The sequence below is a fragment of the Delphinus delphis genome, chromosome 1, assembly GCF_949987515.2.
Source record: "Delphinus delphis chromosome 1, mDelDel1.2, whole genome shotgun sequence".
NCBI classification, from domain to species: domain Eukaryota; kingdom Metazoa; phylum Chordata; class Mammalia; order Artiodactyla; family Delphinidae; genus Delphinus; species Delphinus delphis.
The window spans coordinates 34,190,754-34,203,321 of NC_082683.1; the positions used below are offsets into that span (position 1 = coordinate 34,190,754).

At 46.3% G+C, this 12,568-nt stretch overlaps 1 protein-coding gene across 1 annotated transcript in view; it reads left to right on the forward strand.

Annotated features, from left to right (window-relative positions):
- The first annotated feature begins 2,309 nt into the window (after positions 1–2,309).
- Positions 2,310–12,568, forward strand: part of RIMKLA (ribosomal modification protein rimK like family member A) — a 29,455-nt gene continuing 19,196 nt past the window's right edge. The window contains exon 1 of the mRNA XM_060004208.1: positions 2,310–2,472. Within this exon, the coding sequence (XP_059860191.1) occupies positions 2,310–2,472 (163 nt within the window). The remainder of the gene's footprint in view (positions 2,473–12,568) is intronic.

Below are 12,568 nucleotides of genomic sequence, written 5' to 3' on the forward strand. Positions count from 1 at the left end.
ACGTGTCAGCTGAAATTATGGCAGCCATTTTGTAACTATGAGGGGCCTAAGGTAGTCAGAGTGAAAAGATGGAAAGAATTTGGGTCCCTGATAAATTTACTGAGCTGTTAAATGAATAAACCTTAGAACTGACCTACCTGGATTTCTTGTTACATGAGATAATACATTTTCCTTATTGTTTAAGACAGCTGAATCTGGAATGAAGGGGAAAAGAATGAGTTTAGCTCTAGGGACATTGAGGTGATGGCAGGACAGCATGTTTCTATATTGTTGAAGCTCAGGAGGCATCAGGGTTAAAATTGACTTTGGGGACTTCCCTGGCAGTCCAGTGGTAAGACTCTGCGCTTCCACTGCAGGGGGCGTGGGTTCGATCCCTGGTCAGGGGACCGAATGTGGGAGTCATCTATGCAGAAATATTATATAAGGTAATACATCTTAGGAACTAACCCAAATCTGGGGCAGTTACCTCTGTGCTTGATAATTTTGATAATAGAACAAAACATACCAACATAAGTTTAGCTATGTCCTAACTGGACACTGTCCCAGGTTCTCACTTATCACCCATCCTAGAAAAGGGAGATCACAGCGGTGTTAGCAACCTTCTAGAGAGGCTGAGCAAAGACAGTGAAGAAGTGATCACAACATCTGGATCCCCAGATCCTGCTCTCCTCAAGCTTGGGTTTTGGGAATCTTGGCATCCATCTGCATATGAATTAAACATTCTCAACTTATGAAGATGACTATGAAAATGGATTGTAAGCAACTTCTAAATTTAGTGACTCTTATATACAAATTATCGTTCCAGACAGCTATGGTTCTGATCATCTTATAGACATCCTATGTATTGTGATCCTGCAGAAGCAAATAGAAAGCATCAGGGTGTACAAAATATATACCATAGGACATGAAGGAAATGATCAAGGTACAAGATAGAGCCTCTAGTCCCCAAGTTGGTCTGTGGTTAGAAGATAGTTTTGAACGTTACTAAGTCATAGGGCACTAGGTTACTGTTACTTTAAGAAAATACATTCATGGGGGGGCGGGTATTTTGCAACACAAAAAGATTTACTTAACATTGCTGGAAAAATAATTAATTTTTGAAATTCCATTTAGACAGAATTTTTCCAATGGCACATCAAGTGGGTCAATGCACACACCTGCAAAATATATATAGTGAAGCCTATACCTTACCTGAGATATCTTACCCCTTTTCTAAATTATTGTTTGGCCTGCTTTGAAATTCCTCTTGCCCCCCTAAGCCAAAAAAAAAAAAAGACAAATATTTTAATGAGCCAGAAGAGCAAATGCAATCTCCAAAGATGGCTAACTTCAGTCTTTCAGTTATTTAGAGAGGAAAGTCTGGATTCAAACATAGTTGTTTGCTGGCAGAATTTGCGATTGGCTAGGCCCAAGGACAGTGTTTAAAGATGACTCAGTTGTACGGGCTGGGGGGATGGGAGAAGACCAGCTGGTGGTCCTTCTAACTAAAAGGAGTCCATTTTCTTCACATTGAGGTTGTGCAGGCCCAGGACCGCTGAATCCTGGGAGGGGGTATCCAGTGAAAGAAAACCTGAGACCCTGAGAAACGCACCTTCAAATTATCTGAACCCTCAATCCCCACCCCAGCTCCAGGCCAGGATTTGGGCAGAGCATTCCAAGGCCAGGGTCCACCTGGAGGCCTAGCTGTGTGACCTTCGCCAGGCGCCAGAGTCTCCTTTGGGACGTCCCCGAGGCCCTGCCCCAGACTCTGTAGGGGGACGCCGATGCTCCCAGCCCCCGGGTGCTCGGGACGGCCTTTGGGAAGCATCCCGCTGCCCGCTGCGGACCACTATTCCATCAGCCCGGACACCCTCTCGGCTTCACTGGGTCGCCGCCCTAGCCCCTCCCGCTCCGGCCGCCCCACCCCGGCCGGCAGCGCCACGCCCGCCGGGGTCCAGCGCGGGACAGGGATGCCCTCCCTCAGCCTCCCCGCCGCACTCCTCGCTCGGGGCTTCCCGGAGCCGCTAATCCCACCCGGGTCTCTTCTCCCGGCCGCAGCAAGCTTGGGCCCCGCCGCGGCCGCCTCTGCAGCTGGCCCCGCGGCCGGCCCGCGCCCGCCGCCGCGCGCTGATTGGCTGGCCGGGATCGGCGGCGGCGCTGAGTGGCCGGGCAGATTCGCTGGGTCAGGGCTGCAGAGGCTCCTGGCGCACCGGCGGGAGCGGAGCCGCGGCGCGCGCTCGCCCGGGACGCCGGCCGCCCGCCAGCCAGAGCGAGCGGCCCGGGTCGCCGAGGGGGCCCGCGCCCCGCCGGGCGCCGCCGCCCTGGCCGCCATGTGCTCCCAGCTCTGGTTCCTGACGGACCGGCGCATCCGCGAGGACTACCCTCAGGTGCAGATCTTGCGCGCCCTGAGGCAGCGCTGCTCCGAGCAGGACGTGCGCTTCCGGGCGGTGCTCATGGACCAGATCGCCGTCACCATCGTCGGCGGCAACCTCGGTGAGCTAGGCGGGCCCGGGAGGGCAGGGAGGCGCTCCGGGATCTCCGAGGGCCAGAGGGTGGGCGCGCGCACCGGGCCCCCCCAGGCCAAATCTCCTTCCGGGCCTCCAAACCTGCCGCTCTCCCCTGAGAGACCTCTTTGGGTTAGAGAAAGCCCCTAACCTTGAGAGCTTCTTTGACCACTAGCATCTGCCCTGAGGCCAAGATTTGAGAACAGGATTTAATTCACTTAGGAGACTTAGTTTGGAAGGAACTCAAATTCACCTGAAGCCTCCTGGAGGTCCGAAGAAAATCAAGCTAACCCCAAATTAGCCAATTGTGCTCTCACTGATACGCTGTCAGTTTAGATTTATAGAAGCGCGCACTAAATTTACAAAATTGCCATTAGGATGAATGTTTTTAAAAGTTTTCCAAGAGTGTCTAAGCATCATTAATGCGCTACATAGAATATTATTCCCAAGCTAGGAACCTGCAGATGGGGAGAAATCTGAGAAAGATTGGAGTCACCTCTTGAGGGTAAGGTGGGAGAGAAGACCTTTGATGGGTTTTCTTTAAACTCATCCTCCTCCCTGAAGGTACTGAATTCCGATTCCAGAAAAGCCAAGATTTCAGGTACAGACCATTCTGGCCTCACCGATTTCTCCACTGCTGTGTCCAAGAGATTTTTTTGGGTAAGACATGGTTATCATCTGTGACCATGACCTCAAGAGGTTACGTATGTTTTTAGATATTCTTAATTATCCCAACACAGACAGTCTCTGACTTAGGAATCCTGGCTTAGGAACCTCCCCCTGGCCTGCAGTTTTGAGTCTCTCCAGCCTCCAGTCGGGAGGTATCCAGTCACTTCAGGGGGTCCAGGACTCAAGGGGCTTTGGGCCCAGTGAGAGTGCTTCTTGGAATACCATTCATATTATTTCAATCATGCCTGGTTAAATTAACTCACAATTTGTTACTTTTCTTTGGCAGGGGAAAGGGGTTCCAAATTCTGAACAGGCTCCTTAGAAATGAGATTTTGAATATGACCTGTTTCTAAGTAGAACATATCTGTCCCGGATGTTTCATCTATAAATTTATCTAAACCCTTCATAAGTAATATCAGATTGTATAGTCTGTTGGAGAAATATACTACAGACATCAGGTATCATACATTTAGTCTAAAACAATGGCTGTCAGCCATAAAGGGCACCATCTCTCTAGTCTTGATTTGCTAAAACTCTCAGTTAGTTAATATAGAACTAATTCTTGGGCAGAGAATCAGTAGAATTGGATTCTTATTACAACTTTGCTGCTAATGAGTATCTTGGCTTTGCCTTGGCCAAGTCACTTTATGTCTTTGAATCTCAGGTTTCTCATTTATAAAACTAAGGGTTAGGGTTCCTCCAGCTCTAAAATTCTGCATCAGTACCATACTTAAATGGAATAATCTGTTATATTTTACTGATCTAAATCTAGTATACACATCTTTCCACACCAAGAGTTTGCTCTTTATTTGTTTTACAGCCTATAAATATGCCTTTATTGAGTTACAGGCATATCATTCCACATCATGTTCCTTTTTGTAGACCCATCATGCATTCTGTGAAGGAGAAGAGGAATGCTGTTTGTTTTGTATCTAAAACCCCATGTTAAAGAATCAGTCATAGGAAAAGAAAAAATTAAATTCTAATGCTGCAGGAAACATTTCACCCCTTTCGTTTAGTGTCTTAAAATTGTTCTGGAATTCATGTGTGAATGTATCCCAGTCTATTCAGAAACAAGGAGTTACTTCTTTTTAAACTACATAGTTATTTACCTAGTCGATGGAGAAACTGAAGACAGGGATTTTTGGAAGCAGTTTTCATTTTTTTGCTAATTCAGAGATTGCCCCCCACAAATCACAACACATAAAACAAACCTATTAGATCACTGTTTCTGCTGTCCAAAGCAGTCAAAAGATTTATTTGGTGCATGACGGGATTAATTAAACACAAGGAAGTGAATTCCATGAGAAGACTGAGCTCGTTTGCTTTGTTCAGGGCTGTAACAGTGTCTAAATAGTGCCTCACACCTTAATAGGCACTGAAGAAATATTTTTGAATGAATAAAGATATGCAGTCTACTTCCCAGTTTCTTCTAGAGTCAACTGTAGAAAACTGTTGGTAATTTGCTGAGCCAAAGTATTCCTCCGAAATAAACTCTAGAACTTACTAGCTTCGAAATAGAGAAAGAGTTACAATGATATCGATGCTATTTCCCATTTGGGAATTATTGTGAGAGCTGGGAAGGAGTTTGGGATCACCCATTCTGACCTCTTCATTTTACAAATGAAAAACCTGGTGCTCAAAAAAACGAAGTGACTTGCTCAGTGCCATCCAGCTAGTTGGCAGCAAACTGAAGTTTAAAAACCTGGTCTCCTAATTCCCAGCCAGTGATAATGGAATAAGTATGCCTTAGGACATCAGATGTGGAACTGAACTGAATTATATTAAATTGAGGCTAGACAGTGACGTTGCAAAGTAATGTGATAGTTTAGGAAGTTAAGGTACCACCTTTACTCAGGCTCCTTTCTGTTCTTTCTTGAGATTCGTGTGGGAGTAGATGAAGGGGTCAGTTTGGGACAGGTATGGGCGGTGACTCTACCAGTTTCTTAAATTCATTGCCAGTCTTCCCTCCATGGAGGCTAGTGGGAACTCAAATACAGAGATGAGAATTTCAGGTTATATCTGAAATAGATTCAGACAAGAGGTTAAAAGTTGGGGATTTAAAGATTGCAGTTATTTTAAACTAGATAATACAAGTAAGCTGAAGAAGCTGTGCAAATGTAAGGTTTTATGGTTATTCTTTTTAACCCAGTGGTCTGCCCTACCCAGCATAGATTTGGGTGGGGGAGACTACTGGGAAGAGTGAATGACCTTCAGATGACTGAAGCAATCCTGCAGAAAACACTTTCCCTTCACCTTCCTGCTGGATGTAGCATTATGAGAATCCTATCCATTGCCATTTCCTTCTTAGAAACCACAAGTTCTTCATTCATTCAACACATATTTATTAATTTTTCTCAATCCTGAGAATAAGGTGGTGATGAACGCGACACCAAAATGCACATAGTAATATTCAAAGCAAAATTCGTGGAGTGTTTATCATGAGCCAGGCGTAGGTCTAGGTTCTTTTTACACATTAATCTGATAAACGTCAGTCAGGGTGTCTGGGCACATAGTGCTGGCTGGCAGTTGGGACCAACACTCAGTAATTCTGGGCTCAGCACTTTCTGTTTCCTCTCTTCCACTCCACCCTATGCTTCAGCCTATACTGACCTCTCTGCCCCTTGCACTGAAATTGCCTCTGCCTGAGATGCCTGTCTGGTCCAGCTCCCTCCCCCATGGGGAACTTTTATTCACCCTGCATATCCAGCTCAAGTCACTCTTCTCTATACAGTCTGTCTTGACTCCTTACCCAGCCCCCAGGAATCTCTCTCTGCTATCTGCTGCCGAACAACATTGTGCAGACCTTCAAAGGTAGCATTCATCATGTTTTACTGTAATTTATCTATTTACAAAGTTTATCTTGGGCTTCCCTGGTGGCGCAGTGGTTGAGAGTCCGCCTGCCGATGCAGGGGACACGGGTTCGTGCCCCGGTCCAGGAAGATCCTACGTGCTGCGGAGCGCCTGGGCCCGTGAGCCATGGCCGCTGAGCCTGTGCATCCGGAGCCTGTGCTCCGCAACGGGAGCGGCCACAACAGTGAGAGGCCCGCGTACCACAAAAAAAAAAAAAAAAAAAAAAAAAGTTTATCTTCTCTCACCCCCTAAATGACTGGGTATTCCTCAAATATATGCTCTGGAACAGGTAGATAGTAGGCCTTCAGTTGATGTTTGTTGGATGACTGAGTGAAGTGCCTTAAAGGCTAATTCAGGTATGTGAGATGTACTGTAATTAGCTGCTGTGTCTGGGAGATCATGATTGGACGCATAACTGTTTTTGTGACGAGCACATTTACTTATTGGAGGGCAGAGTCACTGGTGCAAATCAAGTTTTTTGACCACCCAAAGGTCTTTACAATTAGCTGTCTCAAGAAAAAAGTATAGTCCCAAACTCAGGGACAGATACCAAGACAGAAGAAATGAACCTGCCCTGGAAATGAGGATGTGTTACAGTTCGGCTTCTAGGAGCAGGGTGATTCAGCATTCTTCCCTTACTTTTAGAGCTAAAACCTTGGTGGCCATATGGCAGTTTCTAGGTCAGGTTCTTTACGTTAAGGTGTTCTGGACTACTTTCACTTTGTTCTTTGTAGTGACCAGGTGAGTAATATTTTAAAAGTTTGGGTAGGGGGAAATCCTAAGTAAACTTGAATGAGGAAATGGTCTTATCGCAGCCTTCCAAAAGACAACAGGGGCCTCACAGAGAAAGGATGGACTCCCATTACTGTGCAAGAAGACACTAGCAGAAAAGGGTACCATGCTCACCTTTGTGCACAAAGGTTGATCTTTAACCTCAGTCCCTGCTAAAGGCCTGTGCCTGACACCCTGTAATCCAAAGAAACCACCATCCAGCACTAGTGGAAAGGTCAGTAGGTGGAAGCACCAACCATGTAATGTTTCCAAACATGTGAGTGCTGAATGGATACGCTTTACCCCATGGGTCCACATTTATAACTGTGGGCTGACCTCAAGGGCTGAGGATGGGTTGAAGTGTTGATGTTTCTAACAGCTGTTTTTAGGGACAGCTCATGAACTGTGTTGGAAAACGTTCTAGAACCAATAGATTGGGATCCTTAGTGGATCTCAAAGCCCTGCTTTATAGGTTTCTGAACCACCTGTTGTTGCTACCATACACCTCCACCAAATTTGTTAGGCTTGCCTGGTGGAAGGGACACAGCCATCATCAGAGAGGTCCACGTCATCTCCATCCGTCCATACCTCCTTGTCATCCCCCTTATTAGCAGAGAGTCCATGGACATCCAGGTACATCACTGCTAGCCTCACATCACTCCACCCACTCCTCCAGTAGGTAGGTGGGTCGCCTTACCCACTTCCTGGAGAGACTTCACCTTATTAGGGCTTTATATTATTTAATACAAAACTTCACCTTATTAGGGCTTTATATTATTTTAATACAAAACTCCAACAAGATCTGAAATTCTCAATCTAGTTCTACTTGTTCCTTCACTATTAAAAAGTAATTCAAGGGGCTTCCCTGGTGGCGCAGTTATCGAGAATCTTCCTGCCAATGCAGGGGACACGGGTTCGAGCCCTGGTCTGGGAAGATCCCACATGCCGCAGAGCAACGAGGCCCGTGAGCCACAACTACTGAGCCTGCGCGTCTGGAGCTTGTGCTCCGCAACAAGAGAGGCCGAGATAGTGAGAGGCCCTGCGCACCGCGATGAAGAGTGGCCCCCGCTTGCCGCAACTAGAGAAAGCCCTCGCACAGAAACAAAGACCCAACACAGCCAAAAATAAATAAATAAATATTTAAAAAAAAAAAAGTAATTCAAGACTCCTGCTATGAGGAAGTGATACATTTAAGTTACTTTGCATTGCGGAATGAACGGGAATAATGGTTCTTCATTCCTGTAACTCTGTTATTAATACTTAAATATCTTTTATGTGTCAGTTAATCTTCACAACAATCCTATTCATTCCTTTACTTCATTCCACAAATATCAATTGGGTGCCCACTCTGTGCCAGGCCAGGCACTGTGCTAGGTGCTGGAGATATAACAGAGAGTAAGAACAGACACAGTCTCCCTCATTATAATGATTTCATTCATTCATTTGCTCAACAATATCTGTTGACTGCCTACTACGTGAGGGGTGTTGATCTAGGCACCAGAACAAAACAGGCAGAAATCCCTGCCTCTGAAGGAGATTACCTTCTAGATGGGGAGATAGAATACAAACAGGTTAAAACACATTAGTATTTGGTGAAAAGAGCTAAGGAGGAAAAAAGTAAGGAAGGGAAAAGGAGGAAAAAGTAGCACATTTCTGGGGGCAGGAAAAGGGATTGTAATTTTAGGTGGGGTGGCTGGAGTGGTCCTCACCCAGAACATGATGTTTAAGTAAGACCTGAAGGAGATGAGGATGCAAGCTGTTTGGATATCTGGGAGTAGAGTGGTTCAGGCAAGAGGGAACAACAAGGAAACCAGTGTGGCCAAAGCAGAGAGTTAATGAGCATTAGGAGAGGTGGTCAGAGAGGTGGGGTGGGGGGAGCCAATGTATAGGGCCTTGTAGGTCATGGGGGGAGCCAATGTATAGGGCCTTGTGGGTCATGGAAGGACATTGTATTTTACTCTGGAATGAGCTGGGAATCTACTGAAGAGTTTTGAACAGAGGGGTGACATGACCTGCCCTATGTTCACAGGGTCACACTGGCCACAGTGTTGAGAATAGACTGATGACAGCAAGGGCAGAAGCAGAGAGATGGCTTAGGAGTTTCTTGCTGCAGTTCAGGTAACAGATGATGGATGATGGTTGTTGGACTAGAATGATTTCAGGGGAGGAGGTGAAAAGTGACTGGATTTTTGGATATATTTTGAAGACAGAGTTGTCAGAATGTGCCTACTGGATCAGACATTGGATGTGTAGACATTGGACTGATCAAGGAGGACTCCAAAGTTTGTCCTGAGCAGCTGCAAGAATAAAGTTTGCCATTTACTCATATGGAAAGTGTGTGAGAGGAGTAGGTTTGGTCAGGTGATGAGGATCAGGTCTCAGTCTAAGGTACCCATTAAACATCCAAATGGAAATGGCAAGTAGGCAGTTGATCATATCCACTTGGGATTCAGGGGAAAGCCCTGGCCTGAAGCTATCAAAAGTAGGAGCATCTCCATACACCTATCGTGGGAGTGACTGTCGACAGAAAAGAGGTCCAAGGACTGAGCTCTGGGGCACTCCACTGTTTAGTGGTTGGGAAGAGGGGGAGGAACCAGCAAAGAATTCTAAGTAAAAGAAATAAACCCTGGAGAGTGTGGCGTCCTGGAAGCCGAGTGGAGAATGTGTTTAAAGAAGGAAGACATGATGAGACTGTTTCAGCTATTGCTGGTAAATCAAGTTAAGATGAGGACTGAGAACTGAACATTGGATGTAGAATGTGGACTTAGCATTAGTGACTCTGATAAGAGCAGTTTCAATGAAGTAATGGAAAACAGGGAATATACACACTGCCTTAAGAGTTTTGTTATAAAGAGAAAGTGAAAAATGGGTTGATAACTTGCTATGGACTGAATTGCATTCTCCCAAAATTCATACGTTGAAGCCCTAACCCCCAATGTGATGGTATTTGGAGGTGGGGCCTTTGGAAGGTCATTAGGTTTAGATGAGGTCATGAGGTGGTACCCTCATGAATGGTATTAGTGCCTTTATAAGAAGAGATGAGAGAACTTGACACCTCTCTCTCCCTCTCTCCCTCTCTCCCTCTCTCCCTCTCTCCCTCTCTCCCTCTCTCCCTCTCTCCCTCTCTCCCTCTCTCCCTCTCTCCCTCTCTCCCTCTCTCCCTCTCTCCCTCTCTCCCTCTCTCTCTCTCTCCCTCTCCCTCTCCCTCCCTCCCTCCCTCTCCTTGCCATGTGAGGATATAGCAAGAAGGCTGCTGTCTGCAAGCCAGGAACAGAACCCAATAATGCTGGCACCCCGATATCAGAATTCTAGTCCCCATAACTGTGAGAAATAAATGTCTGTTGTTTAAGCCACCAAACCTATAGTATTTTGTAATAGCAGCCTGAGCTAAGATATTGCTCAAAGATGGATTTGAGAGGATTTTCTTAAAGAAGGGAGAAATAACAGAATATTGCATGCTGGTGTGAATGATCCAATAGAGAGAGAAATTGGTGATGTAGGAGAGAGAGGTGACTTGCTGGAGCAGTGCCTTACGTGACTGAGAGGGATTGGGATCTAGTGCCTATTTCGAGGAGTTGACCTAAGCCAGGAACAAGGACACTTCAGCCATTATAATAGAGAAGGTCACCTATTGGCACAGGTGCAGGTGGGTAGATGTGATAGTGGGAAGTTATAGAGAAGTTCTTTTCTGATTGCTTCAGTTTTTCTCCCTGAAATAGGAAGAGTGAGAATGAGGAGGAGGGAGGAAGAAGTGAAGATCTGAAGCAAGAAAAGAAAGTGTGCAATAGATGTCCGGTGTTGAGGGAGAGTGAATGGACTAGGGAAACAGTGCTTAGCAGGCAGCAACAAGGATGCCCTTGAGATCAGTCAGCAGGTTTGTGTATTTTTTCTTCAGACATGCTCCATTGCACAGGAGGGCACATGAGGTAGGCAGAGTTGGATCAGTCCCACTGGGGTTGTGGTTTAGCCAAGCAAGAAATGGGTGCAAGGATTTGTGGATATATGTTGTGGTGCTTGACTATGGAAATGAAATAGGGTATGAAGGGGGCGAGGGACAGTGAAAAGATGGGGGAGCCATGCATGGTAGTTCCAGGTGGTGTCAAAGTGTGGCTGGAGTTGGGGTACTATAGAGTGAGCTGGAAAGATAGGAGACGGTGTTTGGAGATGGGAGTTATGATCACTGCATAAAGTCTAGAATGTAACTGGTACTGGTGGCTGGGGTGGGATGGTGGACAAGATCCTTGGAGGAAAGGAGGTCAAGAAACAGAGAGGCCTGGGAATTGGAAGAATTCTTCATGGGGATATTGAAATCACCAATATCTGTGACAGCACAGGAGAGTCAGTGAGTCTGGAGCTAGAGCTTCAAGGACAGGGAAGTGACTGGGGTCTTTAGATGACCTGCACAAGTGGGGAGATGTGTGGTGTTGTCAGATGAGAGGCAAGTTGGGTGTTTTAGGAGGAGAGAAGGATGCTGGTCAAGCTGCGATGAGAGTAGGAAGGAGCACGTCTCTCCTACCTCTAGGCCCAGTAACCCCAGGTGAGAGGGAGAGGAAACCCGCCACAGCTTGGGAGGGCTGGTGGGGAAGCAGAGTCAGGGTTCAGTTAGACTCAGAAAAAGAAGGGGAAGGGAACAGTTGCTGAAAAGTTCAAGGACAGGAGATTTGCTGTCCATTGAGTCCCATTGATTGAGTCCCCGAGGGCACCGGGGAGATGGGCAGGAGTGGAAGGTGGGAGTAGAAAAGGCAGTGTCAGGGACTTCCCTGGTGGTCCAGTAGTTAAGAATCTGCCTTCCAATGCAGGGGACATAGGTTCAATCCTTGGTCAGGGAACTAAGATCCCACATGCCTTGGGGCAACTGAGCCCGTGCACTGCAATGAAGTGAAGATCCAGAGCAGCCAAAATGTTAAAAAAAAAAAAAAAAAGAAAGAAAGAAAGAAAGAAAAGGCAATGTCAGAGCCAGGTGGGGTTCAGAGTCCAGGGAAGTGACACGGCCTTGGAGACTGGAATCCTGAGAGCCTGAGAGGAAAAGAGAAAAGGGCCTGATGAGATTTGTCTTCGTGGCTGCGAGGAAGCATTGTGTTGGTGAGGTGTGGGAGAGAGGAAGGTTTTCAAGTTCTTCCATTTTACAGAAGAGGAAACTGAGACCCAGGGACATTTTCTGTGTCTTGCCAAGCTGTGAAATGACGGCGCAGAACTAAATCAAGTCTCTGACTTGGAGGCCAGGACTTTATCTACTTTGCCATAATTGCCTTTCATCTCATGTGTCCTCAACTTCTTGAAAGGCCTTTGCAAATACGTTTGCCCTGAGCTGTCGCAGAACTCAGTGCTTATGTGTTGCCATGCCTTTACCATCGACTTGTTTCTGAAGGGTAGACATTATGCATTTATTAGTTTTACACATTTCTTCTGTGCCCAGAAGCTCTACGGGTCCACATCTCCTTTCTGAAACTTTCCTTGATTCTCAGAAATAATCACCTAACTGTTCCCTCCTCCTTCTCTGTCACTGTACCCTGATATATATGCCTGCTAGAGCAGTTCTCACGTTGCATTAGAACCTCCCCACCCCCTGCTCAAACCAGACTGATAACTCTTCTTAATACCCAGGTGCTCTGCATAGAGCATCAGTGACATTAGTTACAGTTGTCTGTTTTCTTTCTTCTTAAATTCCAGGGATATTGTTTGTTACACTCACACCTCAACCCCTATGCCCAGCCTTTTAGACGGTGCCTGTCAGAGGCCCTCCCATGTCCCTTTTGCTCTTACCATTTGATGGCATTGTGTCCGTCCTCCCC